General features: G+C 44.4%; 1 protein-coding gene across 4 annotated transcripts in view; it reads left to right on the top strand.

The window, feature by feature from the left end:
* SGCD (sarcoglycan delta) overlaps window positions 1-23,587 on the top strand; it is a 952,032-nt gene that overhangs the window by 799,202 nt on the left and 129,243 nt on the right. For all 4 annotated transcript variants that reach the window (XM_032337204.1, XM_032337202.1, XM_032337201.1 and 1 more), the window contains 2 exons: window positions 5,083-5,170; window positions 10,846-10,965. In XM_032337204.1, the coding sequence (XP_032193095.1) occupies window positions 5,083-5,170; window positions 10,846-10,965 (208 nt within the window). The remainder of the gene's footprint in view (window positions 1-5,082; window positions 5,171-10,845; window positions 10,966-23,587) is intronic.

Below are 23,587 nucleotides of genomic sequence, written 5' to 3'. Positions count from 1 at the left end.
ATTAGAAGATGGTTCTCTAGAAAATTTGACCAGAGCACTTGTGTGACTCAGTTGGTTAAGCATCTGCCTTCAGTTCAGGTCATGATCCCAGAGTCCTGGGATCAAGTCCTACATCGGGCTCCCTCAGGAGGGAGCCTGCTCCTCCCTCTCCCTCTGCCTTTTCCCTCTGCTCATGCTCGCTCTTGCTTGCTCTCTCAAATAAATACATAAAATCTTTAAAGGGAAAGAAAAGAGAAAGAAAGTTTGGCCAGAGGACCTCTGGCACAGATGGGGTCAGGGATAAGGTATGTAAATGGGTTTAACTGAAAGTCTATCCCTGAGCAGCAAAATGCCCAGCCGCCTTCCCCTCTGACACTCAGCTCTCCTATATCAAAAGTTACACCCACCACTTTCCTGGCAGGAGTTACAGATTTCTTTTTGGATGAGATTAGCCCACGGGTACTGACTGCCCACTGCTACTGACATCTGGACACTCTCCAGTGAATTAGCCAAACCCCCACTACTGTGCCCTGTGGAAAGTTCACCCATCTAGAAACACAGAACTTCCAATCAGCTTTTTTATTCTCATGGAAGACAGAAGAGCACATCCATCAAACAAGGAAGGGATGGCATAAAAAGGAAGGATCAGAGAATAAGAAAATGCTCTTAAAAACTAAGATTATGATAGTCAAGCTTAAAAAAAAAATTAACAGAATAATTGGAACTTAAAGTATGACCCCAAAATTAGAAACTAAAGAAAAAGGATTAAAGAGTAGGAAGAAAAAAAGAACATTTAGAAAATAAAGCATTTTTAAAAAATAAAGCATTTATGGGCTCCAGAAAAAGAAAAAAAAATTGTACAAGAAAGGGAAGGATATACAGTTAAAGCTGTGGACAGTATATGCATAATCATAGTAATGTAGATTCTGAATATTGATTTTACCAAAGTTGTATGGAAGAGTCCATACTATTGCAGAAGTTCAGTGGATAACGTCTAAAGTTGATAAATCAAGAGATAGTGTGGAAGCATATTCGGGTCCACAGGAGAAGAAACCTGTGGAGGAACATTCTGGCAAGTTGAATGCTCTTGCAGTCGTAAGAGCTATGAGCCATTGCTCTTTGACTGGAAGCGTTACAATACTCGATATTTAATACTTGTTTTGATACAAGAATAAATGATACTTTTTTTTTAATAAGTCACACTGATTTTAAAATGTCAGCCTGATGGAGCCATTTCGTGTTCAAGTAGCCACGTGCCTTGATAGCCTCTCGAGGGCATTGTAGAACAAATAATGTCCATGTCAGTGGTCTTGAGTCATCCAGAAAAGGTTTGATTTTGTTCTGTATGTTCTGCTCCAGAGAGACAGATGTGACAGGGATTCTGCTGCGCGCTCTAGTTATTTGGGGGAGAGTACCGATGTGGATGGACTGTCCTCCTCTCCCAGTGTGGGAAGAATGGTGGTGCTGGCCTCCCTTCCCCATCTCCCAGTGGGGCTCACCCTGTGTCCAGAAGAATCGAGGGCTGACTGGCCTCAGACTGACTTGACCTGGTCCAGAGCTCTGATCTTCATCAGACGCTGTGGGTCTGCCAGATTCCTTTCTGCCCTGCAGAGCGGACCTGCCAGCAGTTTCCTGCAAGCCCCTTATCCTCATCCTCGGCTGGCTGCATTGAGGTCAGTTAGTGAAATTCACCAGCCCCAGGGCAGAATCCTCTGTATCAGAAATTAACCTCCCCTCCCAGGGAGCCTGCAGTCTTGAGTAGGAGGAACACAGACAGGAGAGCATTTCCCTTCTTCATTCTAATACTGCCAAGACCCCAGGGATGCTTTGCTTGGCTGGTACGTGCCCGGTTTAGTGTCACTAAGCACAGATAGCCAAATAAAAGTCACACTGCCCGGCTGCCACGAGAGGCAGTTTGGAGTCTGTAAGCTGCCTCATGCATCTTACCTGGTAATTTTTTTGTTATCAGGGTCTCTGCTGGGAAGATTGCAGCAACACCTCCCAGGCTAGAATGAGGCTTTTTGTTTAAACCCTGACGTAGCAAAGACTGATCTTAGCATATTAGAACAATTAATGGTAAATTATTATAATATTTTGACACATTAATAAAAAGGAATGGGTGGCTTTCTTATATCTCTTGCTATAAACCTTAAGCAAAGCTGTTGGGAGTTTTTTTTTCTGCCGTGGGATTATTTGAATAATATTAAGGGCAAGCAAGTAACATTTGAAGAAACTGGGATTTGAAAATTAGTGGTTTGCCAGCCGCACAGAGGAAGATCCTCTGAAATACGGAGATGGAAGTTGCTGGAAATAAAGAAACCCCTGACGACTGTCCAAATGGGTTGTGAAGATTGGTAATGCAAAGGGAGGTCTTCCTCATTTCTCTCCATCTTTCCCTCCCTCCTTCCCCTCCTCCTCCTGCCTCTGTCTGCACTCCCCCCCACCATCCCGCCACTCAAGCAGTTTTGGCAAATGAGGGGTGGGGACTGCTGGAGGACTTACTGTGTGCATGACGCTGGACCATGTGTGTTTTAATCATTACATAAAGAATTTAGTAATTTCAGTAATAAGTGAATTGTAATAATTCAGCCATTTTCGTGCCATTGTACATATCAAGAAACCGAGGCTTAGAACTATTACTTTGCCTATGGGCACCCAACTGGCAAGTGGTTGAGTGGGGACCGTAAACTAGGCAGGTGGACGGACTCCCAGGCTTCCGTTGCAAGCGTGGCACTCAGTGAGTGCCCAGTTGTGTCAGCTGTGAGCTCGCTGATCCTAGCCGTGTTGACGGTAGAGAGTGTGCAGAATGACCCACAGAGCACTTAAGTGATTTGCTCACACACCAGTCAGTGGCAACAGAATATATCCCATTCTTTCACACCACGTGGCTCTTCCCTCTGCAGCGCCAGCTTGCCGAATAAAAGAATTAGTACATTAACTTCTAGAAACCTATAACCTCCTGTCCGGGTCCCAGGTTCTGAATCCTCACATTACTTGAATCGATTTTAAAGTTTTAAGTAGAACTTTCAAGGACTGCCAAGTGCTATGCCAAAGAAACTATTTTAGGCTAATATTTGTTACATGATGGACAGAAGATAGAAGCCTATGACAATAGTAAATTTCTTCTTCTCCTAGCTAATTAGGAAACAAAGCAAAAAGTTTACCGTCAGGCAGAATGTTATCTTGAAGCCATTGTGGGGGATTCCAGTGAATCTGCAGTTGCCCTGATGAGACAGAAGGCACCGTCTCTCTCCCTGACACTGGGACAACAGCACTGGCCCGAGGGGATCTGGTTCTGCAGGGCCTGGATGGATCATGGGTGTAGGTTTTCCATTTTAGAAGTTCACCTTGGGCCAGAGGTGTTGTCCTAGGGTCAGGGAGGGAGATGGTGGCTTCTGTTTCATTAGGGCAACCCCTGATGCATTGGAGTTTTCCACAGGGGCTTGGGTGAGGGAGACGGGACACTGGAAAACCATGCTGGTGGCCGCCTTGTCCCCAGTGGCCAGCCACTCTGCCACGCGCAGCTGCTAGGCTGAGCTCACGAATCCCCTCCTAGGCCCTGCCAGCTTTAGAAGGAAAAAGACACGAGACACTCATCCCACAAGCTTCCTACCTCCATGATCTCCTTTTTTCATTTCGTAATGGTGAAACTTACCGATACTCTCTTTAAGGTTCAGCTGAACCATTCACAAACTTCTCCTTTGCTTCGCATGTCACAGCCTCAAGCTATGAATAATCTTACCCTTCAGGAAAGTTCTGCATCTACTCTGTTTGCAGCTCCTTAATCACCTGGGATCGGTCTCTGCCTAGTATTATTCGTGTGTCCATCTTACTGATCCCATTAGAGCCTAAGAGGATCTAATTTAAAAATAAAAGGGAGTCTTACTCATCATCACTTTCCGCACCGCTCTTAGGACCATGGTTTTTCTAGCTCGGGACTCAGTGGTATTATAGAATTTTCGGGCAGATAAAGGCCATGTGGTAACAAAGGTTTAGAAAGAAGAGAATGACTCCCCACATTCCTTCCTTCTAATAACAGCTATTTGGATCCTGACGTGCTCTAGCAGCATTTCATTCTTTAGTTTATGGCTTTGGTTTACTTCAGAAAAGGGAGAACACCTCAGTCAGGGGTTGACAAACTATGGTCTGTGGGCTAAATCTGGCCCCTCTACCTATTCTCATTTGGCCAGTGAAATAAGAAGACATTTTACATTTTTAAATGATTTGAGGGGAAAAAGGAAGAACAATATTCTAGGATACAGTGAGATTATGTTAAATTTAAAATTATTTGAAATTCAAATGTCACTGTCCATGAAATAAGTTTTGCTGGAATGCAGCCAGAGCCATTTGTCTGTGTACGATCTGTGATGGTTTGGCACCAAAACAGCAGTTAGGAGTTGAGTAGTCACCACAGAAACTGTACATCCCACAAAACCCAAAATATTTACTATCAGACCCTTTGCAGAAAAAGTATGCCAGCCCCTGTTCTGAGTCATTCTCAGAAATGTCTGCCACTGTGTGCAAATGGCCCAGGGTGCTCTCTTTGACAAAGGAAACATTGGATGAAAGCCCAGAGAATCTTTTGGTTTGGATTGCACCTGGATTCTCACAGCAGGTGAGGAGACCTGAGGGGCTGACCTTGGGTATTTTCCACTCGCTTTCTGCTCTCCTATAAGAACCCTCCATCGTTCCTCTGGAGAAATTACAAACTAGAAAGTGTGAAATTAGGAGATTACCAGTCATTCCTGATCATTCTATGTGCCAAAGATAACTCACATCTATAGTAAGATCTAAGGGACTCTTTGTCGCTGGGTTGCCTCTGATTCAACTGTGTGTGTGTGTGTGTGTGTGTGTGTGTGTGTGTGTGTGTGTTAGGGAAATCTATTTTGAGTGTGTTTCTGTGGGTCTCTTCAGAGGAAATCCATTTTGGATGAATGCCAGTTCTCATGTATGTGGGGATCATGAAGACATTTGGAGTTTCCAAATAAAGACACATCAATTAGCACTCAGAGAGACCAGTTCAGCCCCTTGGAGAGTTTTGGTTTCAGTGCTTTGTTTCAGAATTTGCCATTTACATGTGTTTTTCTTCTTTTCTTATTACAGGGTAATGCCCTGTACTTCAAATCAGCCAGAAATGTTACAGTGAACATTCTCAATGACCAGACTAAAGTGCTAACTCAGCTCATCACAGGTAAGAAACTAAAGACTTGGCAGTGCCTGCCCCTCGCTAAGCGCCCAGAGAACATAGAGCCTAAGACTGAATGCAACAGCACGTGAACTAATGAAGGAAATGCACGCTAACATGTTTTACAGCACGGAGGAGAGGGTAGCATATGTGCCATGATTCTGCTAAAGGGTAAAGCCTCATCATATGTACACATTTAACTTATGCAAACCCAACAATACTCATTTAGAGGGGCAATAAGCTATTTTTCATGTAACAGGGCTCCTAAATAGAAGCCAGCTGTTTCATCTGGTGCTCAACGACAGAAAAGCTCTCTGCTCCCATGCTGGAGGACAGGCTGGCTGGGTTGGATTAACAGAGACAGCATAATATACACAAAACCCTGCACACAGACTTTATGGGGTGTAAAGGGGTTTTTGAAGGTAATTTGAATCCATACCATGTTTGCTCTGTGTCCTGACTTTGAACCTGACTCAACTGCAAAAATGGAGATGTAGCTCCATTGATGATGTGTGTGTGGTCGCTTTCATTACAGCAGATCTGCACCCACAGGGTTTTCAGCCGCATATTCCTACAATTGAAACGAGGTTTGGTTATTCACGTCACGGCCATAACAAGAGGCCTGGGCCTTACGGTCACAATAATACGCTGAGTGGTAGGATCAGTGCCCCCAGCGTAGGTTATGAACCCGGTAAGCAGGAGCCATTATGCATGCCCGCGGGGGTCGGGAAAAGAGGTGTGCGTCCGAGTAGCACTGTGGGCGGCAATGCCATTTGTTGGGCTTCCGGGCTGAGACAGAAGTGTACAGATGGACATTCGGAGAAGCCCATTGCCCAGACACCCTGAAACGTTCCTGTGATTAAAACATCTGGCGCCCCCGCTCATAAACACGCCAAGGGGAAACAGGTGCCTTGTGCCCCGAGGCTTGCCGGGGAAGGGGTGTCTGCGCCCTGCAGGAGCACGCGGCCCCTGATGTCTGGAGGCTCACAACCAGCGACCAGCGGGTGACTGGGACCATTTCCCAGCAGAGGGAGGAACCGCCTCACGGCGCAGCCTGTAATCCGTAAACACATTGTTCCGGGCGCCCCCGGATTGGCCGCCTTGCTTACAGAGCATCTGGCCCGCAGTCACAGTGCTAAATAATTAAATAAACAGCTTCAGTAAGCAGTGATTTAAGCAGCGTGAGGGAAAATTGCCTCCAGGAGGGAGATAAATCCGACCTCCCGTTCCCGGATTCCTCAGTTCAAAAGGAAGTTACTTAGCCCGGGGACCATTGGCCATCTATTTGCCATGGGAGATTCGGGTCACTTGAGAGATTGTGTTTTGGTAAAGCTGGCGGTGCCCAAATGACTATTCTTCCGGCGCTGTCTCTACCCCTCCCCCTCCACCCCTACCTGTCCTTCTCCCTTCTCTCCCCAAAGCCCTTCCCCCCTCCTCCCGGCTCCCTTCCCCGTTCTCCCTTTCCATTCTGCCCCGTCCCTGCCCACGCGTCTCTCTTCTCTCTCTCTCTCCCTGTCTTTCCTCCTCCTTCTGTCTCCCACATCTCTCCTCTCTCTCTGTCTCTCCTTTTTCTCTTCTGTTTTTCCTTCCGTCCTTCCTTGTCATCTCTCTTCCGGGCTCCTCCGTCCAAGTTAGGCCCTCCTGGCGGCTGAGACACCTCTCAGAGCTCTCACAGCGAGGCCCAAGTTAGCTCATATTAAAATGAGACGGGCAAAAAGCCACTCAAACAGCAGCTGGCAGGAGCCTTTCAAGATGATCACTAGAGAGGATAATAGATGGTTCAAAATATAATTCTAAGTACATAGACGCATGCACGCTCACCCTCTCCAGTTTTCCTTCAGGCTTCTCCTTTTGCATGGATGCATGTGGTGGAAAGCACAGACAGAGTAGCTCCGGTAGACAGGGCCTGCTAAAGTTTGTTCTCCTTGGTGTCGTGCCTGCCCCAGAACAAACGACTGCTCTCGTCCAAGTAGCCAGGTTGATGAAGGCAGTCCTGAGGATCAACACTCCTGCTGACCTCAGGAAGGTCTCAGAGGCCCAGTAGAAATCCCAATGTTAGCAACTCGGGTCAATTTTTCTCATGGAAGAGGGCTTTCCGTGACAGTGAAGTTGCCAGACAAGGTCAAAAATGCGCATCTGGCCTACCCTGTGGCTGATTTAGTGTCCTCTCCGTAGTGGCCCATAGACGAAGCCCTATGGCCTGCATGGAGAAGGGTTGTAGGCGAGCCTTTCATGGCATCTCACCAAAGCACGCAAGGGTATCAGGATCCAGGGAGCTGGGAGAGAGGAATTAGGCAGGATGACCCCCTTCTAGCTCTCAGATTCATGGCCCTGGCATAACTGGGGGCCAGCTGGTGTGTCCGGATGGGTTCCAGTCCTCCCGGTGTAGGAAATGCATTAAGGAAGTCCTCCGCACATAGCACCACACACTGAGGGAGCTTAGCTGGAGAGTAGTTGCTGGTTACAAGTAATCGTTTTTTCATCCCAGAGAGGAACAGTGGGTCCACTGAGGGACCGCCTCAGCAGTCTCCAGCTCCATTGGCATTTCCCTCCAGAATTTATCTTTCTTTCTTTCTTTTTTTTAAAGATTTCAGCCACGTCTGGGACATTTGGCAGCCCCAGGTAAAATCAACAAAAGGACAAGCCATCTGCACCATTGAGCCAGCAGTTGCTCTGTGGGGTTTTGGCTGAAACTGCCAACTGCAGAGCTTTATGTGTGCAAATGGCTCTGGCCCTTGGTAGATTCCTTTTTGTGTTCTGAGGAGCCCTGGAAAGCAAGATAACTTAATTGTGTTTTGAGTTCTCTGATTGCTTCATTGTCTTTAGGACATTCTCTTGAATGTCTTATAAACCAATCCTAAGTTCAGAGCAGACTGGCTTTTCCCAGGCAGGTGTTCTCGACACCTCAGGGGCCTTATCTCATGATACTGCCCAGTTCCATGGAGGCAGAGGCCAAGCATTTTTTGTTCCCCACTCATACCCCCCTTATGCCATTGACTAGATCCAGAGTGGCAAACTGTACTCTCCGTATGCCTATCCCGAGGTCATTCATTCATTTATTAACGCTTCTTCACCTCCTGATCCCCAATCTCCCCGCTAAAAAAAATACAGAGTTAACAATCCCCATGTATTAATAAGTCATATAGATTTCACTTACAGTTTTGGTGTGATCAAGAAGTCAGCCACATCTGAGCCCTCCCCGAGTCACCTAATCCAAAGTCCTCACTTTCCATCTCTGTTCTTTCAGGATTGCACTCTGGTCCTTGTTTCCAGCTTTCCACTGCCCCTTCCCACCCATCCTCCCAAAGCAAGCCCCGCCCCTAGGGCTCCTCCTGTTTCCAGTTCAACACTCTTCTCTCTCCAGACAAATACACATCCCTGTTCTTCAGAACAATTCTGAGAGCTTAGTTCCAGACCCAGATCTTCCAGGAGCTGACCTAGTGACCTTGACAGACTCCTTAGCTCTGCTCCCACTTGTTCTTCTCAGCTACAGCACAAAGGCAGTCATGGCCAGGTCCCATGCCATTTGGAAAGTCTCTACCATGTCTGTTTCAATTTCCCATTCATTCAGGAGCCTTTCCCGTGTCCTTCGTTTTGTCCGAGGGCTCGTGGGGGATGTATTGGCAGGGAAAGAGAACTGCCAAATTGGCATGATTGATTACGTGAATGAGGCAAGGGCACTGGGAGGTGATTGTCATTAAGTGTTTTCAATGTGTTGGGACCCTTGCATTAGAAAAACGGTGATGAGTTATGATCACAATGATGATAATCACTAGAGCAGTCCCCTACATTTCACACCACTTTCCCACCTAGAAAGTTGTTTTTATAAACAGAATAATTTGATCCTTTTAATCTTTCGATGACATAATAGAATAGATAGATGGTGCTAGTACACTTTTATAGACGCAGAAAAAAAGGTTCAGAAAGATCGAAGGATCTTCCCAAAGTCACTTTACTAGACAATGAGAAAGTTGGGACATAGTTCTTCTGATTCTTAGTCTGGTGATCCTGCCAATAAGAACAGCAGCCCTAGATGTCCAGGAGTAGTCTTGGAATCATAACTCAAACCTCTGTGTTCTCGTGTTTGAACATAAATAATCTTGCAGAACATCAGCACCCGAGAAGGCCACTTGGTTGGTCATGAGGGATCAACAGAACACAAAAAACAAAGACAATTCTAATCTTGTCTGAATACAGACAAAAATGGAAACATTTATCCAAACCACTAAAGTGACCGAACATCCCTCAATCCTGGTTACTATCAGTGACTGCTGCTTCTTTATCCATTACAGCCTTAGCATTGCTCTGGTCTTCCCTACCTCTAGAGAAGAGATAGATAAAAGATAGATAACATGACAGTTGTAAAATTACTCCCACTTTCCAATAGCACTTAATCCAGAGCAAAGCCTTGTTTCCTTGAACCAAGTCCCAAAATAACCTAACATAAAACCAAATAATTCTAATAAGTTTTTTTTTTTTTTTACTGAGATGCCCTGTGTGGTTGCCCATGGTGTGTGTTCTCCATCACAGCAATGAATAATAAACTCAACTTGTTCACCTATACCTGTGTTCCTCTTGGTCTTTGCCTGGAAGGCATTGAGGGCCCTTCCCTTTCACTACTACTTTTTATAGTTAAGTGACACTGTCTTGAAAAATAACCAGAGACAAAAATGCCCCATCAGAATCCCCTGTGGAGTTTTGGGAAAATAAAAGATTTCTACTCCCTAACCTCAAAATTTTTTTTTTCCCTATGAATTTCCAGACCAAAAGATAAATTCCTTTTGATCTGAGTGAGGTTCGGTGAGGATGATTACACCCCCAGGTTTCTCTGATGCATTTTTGCAGAGCAGCTTTGAAGAGGCCCCTGAACTTGAGGTATTTAGGTAGCTCTAGCTCAGAGAAACCAAAAGGTCTCCTCTTGTTGTTGTTTTTATTGTTTTAAAAAAATTATAACACACTAACATTTTATTTTTTCCATGGTACCCCAAACTCTGCAGTTTTCTGAATCATTAGAGTTTAAATTTGTGTCTGTCTCCATCAGAAGATGCCATCATGATAGCCCGGCTTCAAGAATGGCATCTGTTGTCCTATGATAAACCCTTTGAAAATTTATTGAATGAAATTCTAGCATAAAAGATTTGACAACTTTCTAGCAATTAATAGCAATATATTCTAGCCTTTTCTGCCAGGAAATGATCTATATACTGAGGACGAAGACTTGTCTGGTGCCACATGCAGCCACTGGGTTAAGAGTGAGACAAACTTCAGTTGAATTTAAAGCATCCTTTCCAACGGTTAGAGATGTTGGCCAAAAGAGAAAGATGGCAAAAGATACACTGATTACTTCAAGAGTGTTGAGCTTTCTGTGCCTTGATAGACTTAAGCCAAAATCTACAAGTATTTGACAGGAATTTGGTGGTTAGCTAAGGGAGATCTCATCCAAACATTAGTCTGAAGAAGGGACACGATGGCCTTTAAAATCATAGCCTGAAAGCATATGATAAAAAGTAATTGACAAGACATGGCTAGAGTCACAAGACTGACTTTCACAGTTGCCTCCTAAAAACCAGTCCACTTACATTCAAGGCCAATATAGTCTTGTCATATGTATGTGTTCTATGAAAAACTCTTTGTAAATGAATGCAATGAGACTAACCTCTCTCTCTCACTCCTGCTTCTAGGTCCAAAAGCCGTAGAAGCTTATGGCAAAAAGTTTGAAGTAAAGACAGTTTCTGGAAAATTGCTCTTCTCTGCAGATAACAACGAAGTGGTGGTAGGAGCTGAAAGATTAAGAGTTTTAGGTAAGAAAACCTTAATCCTTTAGTTGGTTAGATGCCAATGCATGCATTTTAGAGGAAAAGTAAAATGGTGCCTAGAAGAGAGATTTAGGTCTATTACCTGGATTCTCTTAAGGCAAGGTCGATGAACTCCCCTACCCCTCACCTTAGAACTAGGTTTCCCGCCCGCCCCACCCCCACCCCCACCCCCGCCGTGAAAATGTCTCAAGTCTTGTGTTTTTGTGGCATAACTCCTAGCCCTGAGCTTCAGGTAGGAATTCGTGTTCATGCTGACAAGTATAAGGGAGCACATCCTGTCCTCACAGACTAGTGGTCTTGGAAGAAGCAGTCAAGACCTATATACGTGATTCAAAGATTCCTAAACCTGACTGTAAATGAAGAATCATCTAGGGAACTTCTGATGAGTTTAGGTTCACAGATCTAACCATGACTCACTGAATTAGCAGCTCTGGTGGAAGGGCCCAAGAATTTAATTCTGAAAAGATGCACAGGGGTCTCTGTGGGGCCGCTAATGGACTCCTGGGATGGGAGCTCACAACAAAGTAGTCTTCTGTGGCTGTATACTGAAACACCGTAGTGTGGTGGTTTAGGAGTCCAGGAGCTGGAGCTAATCTTCCCCCCATCCCTGCTCTGTCACCGATTAGCTGTGTGACTTTGGGCAACATACTGACCTCGCTGAGCTGGTTTTCTTTACTGCTTGGTTGACCCAAGAACATCTACCATCTCAAGTGGTCCCTAGGGCTGAATGAGTTCCTCTTGTATCAGCCAGGTGTTTTGAATTCGGTGTGTTTCAGTTTAGAGCACAATGCTTTTCTTCCTCCTCAAATTTGTCCCATTTTCAGATGAGTAAATGAAGGCTTGACGAGGTAGAGAAACTTGTCCAAGGTCAAGTGACTGTTCAAATTCTTACCCATGGACTCCAGCCTAAGTGCACCTAAATGCACATAGATATGGTTCTCAGACCTTAGCCAACCCTTAACACTTATTTCTCTATTATGTGTAGAGATGGCACTTTCTATATTAGTTTTAGGTTTTAAGGGACAGTGGGAGAAATAAACACAAAAACTTCAGGCTCTCCTTTTGTTCCAGAATACTTTGCTATACCAGCTGTAGAATAATTGCCCAGCAGAAAATGTGGTGGTTATCTCATGCTCAGATCATTCTATACATATGTGGTTTGGCACTTTCTGTTAGTGCGTTGGCACTTCGTGAGTCACCTCACTTCTTTAAAATCTGAATCTTTGGAAGGATTCAAGATCATTTCAGGTGTCCAAGCACTTCAGCTTAATCTTTGTGTATGAAACTCCAGGATAGTATCATTTAAGAACTCTTCCCCCCACCACCCCACTGTTGAGTAGATGAAGGACTAGAAGGTTATTGTAGTTTTTGGTTGCTTGAAGGCAGGTGGATATTTTTGTTGTTGTTGTCATGGCGTCTGCTTGTGATATTTTACTTAGAGAACAATTTAGGACAAAAATCTGTCTCTCTCCATCATTAGGAACATTTGCTTTTTTTATGTAAAAATGTAGAAAGGAAGCATCATAAGAAATACCACTGCTGCTATCAATGCTACCAAGATTAGGAAATGACCACCCCACAAATCTCGCATCAACCTACTCAGTGAAATGAGCCTGGTGTGTTGCAGAAATGAGCTTCCTGTCAGCTGGGATTCAGCCATATGGTGTGGAATGAGAAGTTTAGGCAATTTCATTTTCAGCTTAATGAGAAGTTTGTCTTTTTGAGTCATCGGACTGAGCAGGCTCTTGGGAGGTTTGAATCTGGATGCATATTTCACGGTGGAGTCTAACATAACTGGATGTGAATCTTCGCTCCCACCCTTAGAATCTGACGGACCCTACTCAAGTCTGTTTTTCTCTCTAAGCCTTAGTTTCCCCATGTATAAAACAAAGACAGTGGAACAAAATGGAGAGTGGAAGAATGGATGGATATAATAAGAAACATATGGAAAGGAATCAGTTATTTCTGTTGGTAGTTGAGGACGAATAGCAGTAGAAAATCATAAGGAATGAGCCTAAGAAGATAATGCCTCCAGAATATAGTAGATTAACTCAATTGTTTATATTGTTTTCTGGATAAGTACACCCACCTCTTCAGTTTTCAGGACAGTGACTTCCTTGTGCACACTCAAAGGATCCTGAATAGTCTGACAAAGGGACTAGAAGTCATGCTTCATAAAGAAGGTTCAACTATCTGGAAATTTTTATCTGGCAAGGGATATGGGGGGCAGGGATCACTATGGGTGGGTCATAATTACTGATCTATCATACATGCACATCTTTCCTGAGGAAAAGAGAGCAGGCAAGAGTAAATAGTGGAGTGGCTGAGAGTATAGGTTGTGTAGTTGACATCGGTCAATAGTCCTTGTTTCTGTCATCCATCAGCCAGGGCCTTAGGATGTCACTTCACCTCTCTAGGTGTCCTTCTGTGCTGTGACATAGTATAAGAATGCTTGGCTCTTGGTGCGCGTAGATGGCTCAGTGGGTTAAGTGTCTACCTTCTGCTCAGGTCATGGTCTCGGGGTCCTGGAAGGGAGCCCCGCCTCAGGCTTCCAGCTCAGCAGGGAGTCTGCTTCTCCCTCTCGCTCTGCCTCTCTCCCCCACTTGTGTGGACTTTCGTTCTGTCTCCCTCTGTCTCTCCCTCTGAAATGAGTAAATAAAATATTAAAAAAAAAAAGAATGCCCGGCTGACACAGTGGTTGGGAAAACTACACGACACAGTGTATGGAAAGCGAATAACACAGTAAGTGGTACACAGTAAGCACTCTATAGATGCTAACCGTCAGGTTGGTGATGGTTTCTGTTGGTTCACTTGGGCTTCAGGGGACCCATCATATTCTAAAACTTTATGCAATCCTATATGCTTGCATAAGAAGGTACTCAGAAATTGGCAGAGAACTTGTGGAAGTATTCCTATATCCATTAAGTTTAGACTAGTGGATTTCCTGGACATAGGAAGAGCCAGAAGAAAAAGAGCCTTTAGTTGCCAAGAAATACTACACTGCCCACTCCACCCAGGTGCACACGAGGCTGGTCTCGCTAGCATGTGTGTTCTCAAGTCAGACTTACATGATTGAAGGGTTGAAGGCCTGGGTTGAATTCCCAAAATTAGAGGATCTCTTCCTCTACTCAATAAGACACCAGCTCTGAAAGTATGGGTCCTTGAATGGGGAGCATCATCTCTAGCCTACTCGTTAGTCTTACAGACTCTCAATCTCCACCCAGACCTAATGAACCAGAAACTCAGGAGTGGGGCCCAGCAAGCTGTCTTTGAACAAGCCTTCCAGGTGATCTGATGCATGTGCAAGCGTGAGAACCACTGACCTAAGACCCTCCCAACTTTGTCCCAGCTTTGCAAGTAGCTTTCAGTTGAGTTCAGGCTCCGCTTTGATCACTGTGCTCCAGAAAAGCCTCAGTATGAATATAGCTAACACACGTTAAGGGTTTACTCTGTGCAAAATGCTAAACTAATCACCATGAATAGAGACACTGGGTAGGAGGGCCCTGGCTTATCACCTTGATGTACAGAGGAACCAGCTGACGCACAGAGTGATGTGAAACGTGCTCAGAGTTCTACAGAGAGAAACCAGTGGAGTCGCGATCTGAGTCCAGGCAGTCTTCCCACTGTACGTGTGATTCCTATCCCGATCATCTTCCCTGAGCTCCACAGTAACTCTGCACCACGAGGAGAGGGAAGGAGGACCAGGCAACTGTTTTCCAGCTGTTCCTCCCTTCCTGGCTTCTAGTTACTCCACTGTTGCCACAGTCCTTCAAGGTCTCTGACTTTTCCTCTGCTTCCCTCATTAGCCCTTCTTTCACCTTGTTAAGTAACCTGGACTTGCCCTTGGCATTGGCTGTGGACTCCCTCCAGGCTCATTTCCTTGTTTGCCTCTTCACGTGTCTGTGGGCAATCCCACACTTATAAACGGCTTCAACATTGGCTCCTTTTCAGCTGACCCCACATCAGTATTTGCTTTGAACTGCCTTCTCACTTCAAATTCCAAATTCCCAGCAAGTAGCCTGTACTTTCCTGCACAGAGGTCATTCCAGTACTTCTCCTTGTGCAGTTGGACTCAGGTATCTTCCAGCAAACTTCCTGCCTCGCCAGAGCCCACTTTCTAACTCTACTGATAGGGGCTGTCATTCTCCTAGTCTCCTGGTGCCCGGGTCCTCTAGTCTCTTTGTTTTCCTGCAAGTGCCGGGCCCTGTCTGTCTTTATATAGCCCTGATGTCTTTGCCATACTGCAAAATGTTCTCTTTAGAATATACATAAGAAAATTCAAGACTGTAGTCAGGCCCATCTCTTTCATTACCAAAAGGGTATAAGTTAGTGTGCAAGATAAGGCATGATATTGTTCAGTTTTAATTGCAGAACAAAGTTATTAAATATGGGGCAGGAATGATCTTTAAAAAAAAAAACAAAAAAAAAACAAGAAAATAGGCAGCATAAAAGTCAGCACATCCAAGAGGCAACTTCATGGCGACGTCAGGGAAAAATAACTGATTTTCATTAATGACCAATTTCATTGAACAATGAATTGGACATTCTAGCATTTATAAACAAAGTGTAATTATAAAATGTTATTCTAATTGTTAATTAGGTCTATTTATACTCTAGATTAGTTTTTTAAATATGTCCTCTAGATACTACTTGATGCTAATTATCTGAGTTACATTATTATCGATTGAAAAACATTTTTAATTAATTTTAAAGCCATTTAAATTAGCAGAAGATTTACAGAAATTTACATGTGGTCTGATGCTAATTTTTTTAGGAAGACATCAGATGATACATTTAGCCTTTTGAATTAGTTTTTGATGAAACTTTCTGTTGCAACCTGGCAATTGATAATTATGGTGAAAGGAGTGGTGTATTTTTCATGGTGGTCATTCATTAAATAGATGTATGTGTGTGTGTGTGTGTGTGTGTGTGTGTTCATCATATAGATATATATATCTAGAAATGTATATATATATATATATTCATATATATATGTATATGTATACACACACACACACACACACACATACCTGAATATATATATATATATCCCTAAACACCCTAAATCACCACAGCTGGCATCATGGAGATACAAAGATGTGTGTCCCTGTTCACACTCCCTCAGAAAGCTCTCTATCCCTTCAGCGAGACGAGACACACATGCAGAAAACAGACTACTTAGAAGTTTAGAAGTAAAGTGACTAAAACTACAGAATCCGGCTGCAAACGGCTACAGAGAGTCTAGATAACTGCTTAATTGAGAAGTTTTGAACTAGACCTTGAGTACACATGGCCACATCAGAACCTATAGGGGGAATGTGTGCTTGGTGAATGACAACACATGTTTATAGTCAGGACTCAATTGTTTAGGAGGTGGGGAGACCAGTTGCCTCTTGTGGTAGAAAAGTCCATTAGTAGTTGGCTTTAGGCTAGATTCAGTGGCTCAAATGAAGTAACCTCAATTCAGTTTCTCCCTTTCTCTGAACACCTATGAGGTCTGTTATACAACCATGCATTTTGTCTTCAAAAAGCAGAAGGGGTCCTTACCTTCTGAATGCAAATCCAACAGAGGCCTGAGTTTTCCTCTTACTAGACTGGCATGGGCCATATGCCCATCCCTGAACCAGTCATTGTGACCACAGTGATGGAGTTTGCTGGTGAGCAAGGCATGGGCTGTATCTCACCTAGAGCTAAGGTTGGAAATGACCAAGAATGAGCTGGAGGGGACCATTGTCCAAAGGGAAATAGGGATGTTGTTTCCAGGAGAGGGAATGGACTCTGGGCAAAAACCAGAAAATATTCATTAAATCAAATATATGACCAATATATATGGAGATTCTGATGGCCATGACTGACCATGGTACCCAGGAATTGTGAAGACCAGCAGATGCTTTCCAAGCTCTCATCCTCTTGCTCACTCATCGGCACAGACATGGGTCTCCTTGCTTCATCACCAGGCATACTCTCACCTCCCAGCGCTTATGTTTACTGTTCCCTCCACACAGAATTCTCTTTTCCAGTCTGCATAGAGGACCTCTCCTTTTATGGCTTAAATGTCACTTCACCACACATCCTTAGCTGCCTTATAAAAATAGCACATTCCTGATTTCAGTGTTTGTACCAAGAGTTGGCAAAGTAGGCCTGTGGCCCAGTGAGGCTAAAAGCACCGCCTAGTTTTGTAATGTTTATTGGAACACAGCAGTGCTCATTTACGTATTATCTACGGTTGCTTTCACACTACAACAGCAGGGTGGAGTAGCTGAGATAGATCAGATGGCCTGCAAAGCCTAAAATATTTATTATTTGGCACTATCCAGAAAAAGTTTGCATATTCCTAGTCTGTGTCTTTATTCCCTATTCATCTTCAAGGCAGATATCACAACATGCATGGTGATGATAAAATGTTTATTTCATGTGAAAATATGCTTATTTTCATCCTCTCCTCCTCATTAGAATATAAGCTTTATGATAGCAGGAACTTTTGTTTTTCAGAATCTAGAACAGTGTTTGACGCATTGTAACTGCTCAGTAATATTTGTTGCGAGAATAGATGGAAAGATTTTGAACACTGGAATGTTTGCTAACCAATCTGATTGTATAGAGAACAGGAGGGAGGGAGAATATGCACCCAAGTTAAGAGAATATTATTATGCTTTTGTTGAGGATTCATAAGGACCTAAACCAGGATGGAAAGAGAAGCGAAGACAAATGGGAAAGAGCATCTTGAAGTAGAACTAATGAAATTTGGCAACTAAATGCATGTGGAGGGTCAAGAGGGGAAGTCGGGGATGGCTCTGGTGTTGTGCACTGTGTAGCAACATTAACACAACTGTATCAGAGCAACAAAACAGGTTTGGGATTGGAGAGAAATGGTTCAGCTTTAAATGCCCTGGGTCTTGCTGCTTGAGCACCTAAGGAAGAGGCCAGGTGTCCAGTGGGAAATGCCAGTGACATTGGTCCACTAACAGGGGGTCAAGAGCCATCCATCCATCCATCCATCCATCCGTGTATCCTTGAACTCAGGGGCTCCAAAGAGGAGGTGTTCTAGAAGGGCATCCCAGAGCAAGAACTCAGAGATGCTCCTCAAACAGAGCCCCCAAACAACCCCTCGCCCAATTTTTCCTTTGAGCAGACCTCCAGAACTGCTTTATCAAGGCCGTGGCTGCCTTTCTGGAGGCATCCTTGGATGTTGAGGTCCCCATCCCATGTTCCCATGTTCATATGCTTTTTCTTATCTATTCCACCTTTCTCCATGACAAGGAACTCAGTGCTTTAGAACGTGACCAGCTGGTTCCACCATACCTACAGCCAGGTGATGTTGGCCATGTGACTCTAATTACATAGGTCATGTGTGTGGTTCTAAATAAACAAGCTCACCCCGTTTTTCTTTGCCCTCCATCTTTTCCTGTTTCTCTTTCTTTCTGAAGTATCTCATCCATGAGTGGAAGGAAGCATGAAAGAGGTGGCAGGTTATAGTGAAAATGGAACACTGTGCCTTTTACATGGTGGTGAAGTCTGAGGAAGTCAGACATTGATCCTTGAGAGATGAGAGCCTACCAGTCTAATAGGGACATTTGCGTGACAAGTCAGAGTAGCCTGGGACCGGCCAGGGCCCTCTTTCTGCTTGCCCTCTGTTATCATTACCAGAGATAATCAACAGGAGATCCAACTATTTAAAAAGAATTGCCTGTTGTAAAGTTCTCCTCCAGCATCTCATTCCAGACTTGGTTTATTATTTACAGGAACACAGGAATAATGTACTCGATCATAAAGATTCATTTCCCATAAATAATGTAGCGAGAAAGCCAAGTAAGTATAAGAGTCTCAGATGAACAACCCCAACCTTCATAAACCAGAGCTACTTAATGAGAAAAAGCACAATTCTACAATAGAGAAATAATAATGGGGTTTCATCTGAAATGCTACTGGCGTACAACTGTCATAATTCTCCAAAAAGTAAAAAAGAGCCCGGCCAAAAGCCTCAGTGATTGTACTGCCTCGTTTCATGCACCCAGCCACCCATGGGCGCAGGCATCATAAGCTGCCACGGTTCAGGGTGCACCTTCATCCCCCAAGCTTGCGGGCTTGAATCCTGATGCAAAAGCATTTGCTGGGCCCCACACACTTTTCCCTTTGGCAAGAGGGAGATGTGATTTAATATCAGCGGGATGGATTCATCGTACTGTGTAGACATTGCCATCTGTCCCAGCAGCATTGCCTTAGCAGACCTCCCCAGTCGCTGAGCCATTGTCTCCCTCGCTCTCACGTGGGGAGGAGGGTGGGAGGAGGAGAAAAGGCAGTTGGGGACATTGGAGAGCTTTCTAGTTTGATTAAAGAGTCGATGAGGTTCACTCCTTGGCTGCTTCCAAAAGAACCAATTCCAGCACTTACTGAGGGGGGGTTTGTTTCAGCTTTTTCATCTTCGGAACCAACACGACTTGAAATTCTCCACCGAGCTACAGCTAATGTGCTTTTGGGCATCTGTTGGTTTGTTTTTATCATCAGAGTTGTCTTCTTGGCAGTTCATACCAAGAGCAGAGTATTTTCAAATGAGGAAATAAAGTTCTGCCAGGACATCCTCAATGTCAAAAGACTGTCCATATAGTCCAGGTGTATTGTTGCCTTTCTCATTAATTGTATTCACTCTTGCAGAATATTCTTATTCAACCCAAAGTCACCTGAGTTGATACTCTCCCCCTCTCTTCCCAGCAGAGACCAAGGGGAGTGTTGGTGTTTCACAGTGACACCAGGAATTTAATGAGATGACAATGTGAATAAGAAACTCTCGGTGTGCAGACTGGGGAAGGGAATTAACTTCATTCTCCTTTATTGGAGGGACTTGAATTTAATTCTGCTTATTTGAGTGGGAGAAAAGAGTGCTAAAAATACTTCCCTCAGCAACTTAGGCTTCTTCTCCCACCTTGCTTTATTTTATGCTTTTGCTATGTACTACTCTTCTAACCTTAACCCCTTTTGTACCCTGCCTTCTCTAGGAAGAATGGGTAAAGGTGGCAAGGGTGAATCTAAACAAAAGGAGTGAGGAGACAGAGAGAGGAGAGATTATTCAGAACCCTTTGGGGCACAGGATAGAAGCGAATGCCTGTGTTCCCTTTGTGACAGTAGGACAGCAGCCTGGTTAGATGGGTATGGGGTTTCGAGACAGATTGCCTGGACACCTCTCCTGGCTTTCTTGGCACAACCTTGGGCAAGTTTCTACATTCTGAAAGCCACAGGTTACCCATCTTTAAAATTAGGGTGTTACGAGTACCTGTGTCTATTGTATGAAAAGTTCCTAGCACATGCTAAGCACATATAAGTGCCCACTATTATCAATGCCCATTACTATTGTTCCTTATACCCGTTTCTACGGAGCACCATTTGTGCAATGATCACCAAACAAAGCTCGATGCGGAGATGTAAGGACACAGCCTAAAATTCTCTTGATCTCAAGTAGGTCATAGTCTAGTAGGGGTGTCAAACCGCATATGCAGTGAAATATTGTATAGCGCTGGAAATGTTTCTTAGGAAGTTAAATAGAATCTAGAAATTAGCACTTGGCTGCCGTAGGTGCTAAGAGGACTCCCCCGTAATGCTGAAGAACAGGGGCAGGATACCAAGCCAACAGAGGTGGCCCAGAGAACATCCCAGAGGAGAAACTGAGGGAAAGTGTAAGGGGGGAGGGGGCTTGACTTAACAGATTCAGGGGAATGTCCCACAGCCTCGCCACGGGCAGGGTCATCAGAGCCACAGAGGAAGTGGAGTGAGCTGCTCTTGTTTTTTTCCAGCAAATAAGCACACTGGGATTTATTTTGGGGGAAGATATTGTTATTATCAGCAGAGCATAGACAAGAATCACTCACTGCCCCCAAAGCCCGAGTTAAGGAGACACTTTCGAGTTCTGCTAGAGCCTGGCCAGGATGCCCCCTCTCAGCAGTGTACCATGCAGGATGTGGCTGAATGGTTAATGGAGGTATTTCATATGATTTTGATTCTGTGAGCCAAAGAGAAAAGTGTACTTTGACAATGGGGAGTTATTTATGATGCAAGAACTCTCCCGGGTCCAAAAAAAGAAAGGGAATGACCTCAGCAGGAAGGTTCTTGGCATTATATAAGCCTTGGTGTAGGCAGTTCTCATTTAAGTTCTGTTGCATTCAACAAATTGAGTGCCTATTGTGGCCAGCTGCTTTGCTGACCCAAGGACTCCGGGGACCCCTGCCTTTCCGGATTCCATAGCCAAGCAAGAAAGACAGTTGTTTTTACCATTTACATGAGAGGAATGTGACTTGTCATAGGAGAAGTACCAGATGTCATGGAAACATAATATTAAGAGTTATTAACCTCATTTTGCCAGTAAGGGAAGTCTGCCTGAAGGAAATGATGTTTCAGTTGAGACTGGAAGGATAAATGGAAGTTCATTCAGGAAATGGGGTCAGAAGGCTGGGTGTGGAGGGACATGTACAAAGTCCTGGGGAAGCAGGACCTTTCAGAAGAAGTTTTACAACTCCAGCTCAGTCAGGGAGGGAAGGTCAAGGAGCAGCGTGCCCAGCCATGAAAGGAGACAGGCTGTAATTATGATAGTTAGCATTTATTAAATGCTTACTCTCTGCCAGATACCACTGGAGTTTCTTTACATGGGTTAACTCACTTCTCAAGACGGGCCCTCTAAGATAACTTTCATTATTATGCTCATTGTACATAAGAACAAACGGACCAATGCAGAAGCAAGTTCCCCAAGGTTGTGTAGAAGTTCACTTGTTGAAGTGAGATGCAAATCGAGATAATCAGACTTCAGAGCCTTCATTCGGTTTGTTTTTTTGTAACTTTGTTGAGATGGAATTCACATATCCTACAATTCCGCCGTTTAAAGTGTGCAGTTCATATATCTTTTAACATATATCACGTCTATGTAGCAACAAATATATGTGTTCATGTCTGTTCCATCCGTATATATATTTGGTATGTAGGTCACGTGGCATATGTGTGTATGCTATACATACACGCATTGTACAAGTTGCATAAATATACAAACGCTATGTGTACGTGGAACATTGTGGAGTTGGGTGTACCTGTGCAGCTATTATAAAACCATACTGTCAACGTGGCTGCTGTGTGTCCTAGTAAAGTACTTAGTTGTAAGGATAATGCAAAGACATTGAAGGGCTTCAAACAGGGCAGCGACGGGATTTGCTTCACAATTTATAGGACGGCATGAGCAGGATGAGCTGGGAGGGGTAGGTCGGACAGATCCATAGCTTATGGGACCAGACACATCTGTGAGGTCTCTGCTTGGAGGTTTAATTCAAAAAGACATTCCAAAGAAAGAGCGGTGCAGCCCGCTCTGCAAGACCTCCCGTGCCCCCAGACAGCTCATCTTGCCCATTTTTCCTCTCATCCCCAAGGAAACAGGCTGAGTATACGAGGAAGGGCAGGCTGGTCCCAGTTGGACAGAGCGCAAGCATGGCCGGTGAATTCTAAAGGCAATTCATTGTTCTTCCCACTAACTTGCTTGATGGGAGCTGATCAGAGGTCAGAGCACATTTAAAGTACTTGTATTGTATCATAGGCTTGTGGCAGAGATTGCATTTAACCAAACAAAGGAGAGAGCTGATATGAAATCAATATGCAGAGTGCCTATGAGCTATGGAGGAAGGTAATGTGCTTTTCTTCCTTGGCTGTTAAATGCATCTCAGCTGCCAAGGAAAATGACTTTCCCTCTCAACTTCCTATCTGTCTAGCTGACTGGTTATTGGGAAGTGTTCAGGCTCTAGTGCTTCAGCTGTGTTTAATGAGAGCATCCTTGCATGAGAGCCTGAGCAAGTTCTTCTGGCCTCATTCTTCCTCCCAGGACTCTGAAAATATGTCTCTCCTTAGCACATTCAGATCACAGATGTCTGCTGGAGCAAGGAAGGGTGCCAGGGCCTTGGATTTAGAAGGCGTGGCCTCTCATTGCCTTTGGGATCGGGCACTTATGCTAAAATATTGGATGCAAGAAATGTACCAGAGACACTCATGTGCGAGGCTGTGCACCCAAAAAGGGGCCCAGAACATGGGGAGCCACACAACTACCAAGGAGAGGCCTTCCTTGAGAAGTAGAGTCTTGAATTAGCCCTGGCAGGATTGCAGTGGGTTAAGTTCAGGGAAGCAGGGGAAGCCATTCTTATTGGGAGGAGACAACATCCAAAGTCACTCCTACTTTTCACAGGACAGCCTGGCAGTTGAACTCCAGTTCAAAATCTGAGTCCTATCATTTGAACAGCTGGGGATAAAAAATGAATTATGATATAGGAGTTGAATTGACCCGTTGTTAAAAGAAACCCTTTCCTCTTTCTCTGTCCATCTTCTTCCTGCCCTCTTTCCTTTTGAGATCCTCAGACAGACCAATTCCAAGTGTGAGAAGCCACTGTGGGGGAATATCTTTGCTACCACAGATCACAAGCGAGCTAACACGAGAGCAGACACGGTCGTTGGGAACTGAAAATATAATTCCCTTCCGCACAGTAGCATTTAGTTAGATCAGAATTCTTGCACAGGATTTTTCTGGTTTGGGGTTTGGTTTTGTTTTGTTTTGCCATCTTATTTGAGTCTCAAAACCACCCTTCAGGATGAG

This window comes from Mustela erminea, chromosome 3, assembly GCF_009829155.1.
Source record: "Mustela erminea isolate mMusErm1 chromosome 3, mMusErm1.Pri, whole genome shotgun sequence".
In the NCBI taxonomy this organism is placed as follows: domain Eukaryota; kingdom Metazoa; phylum Chordata; class Mammalia; order Carnivora; family Mustelidae; genus Mustela; species Mustela erminea.
This window is presented reverse-complemented; position numbering and strand designations above follow the sequence as displayed.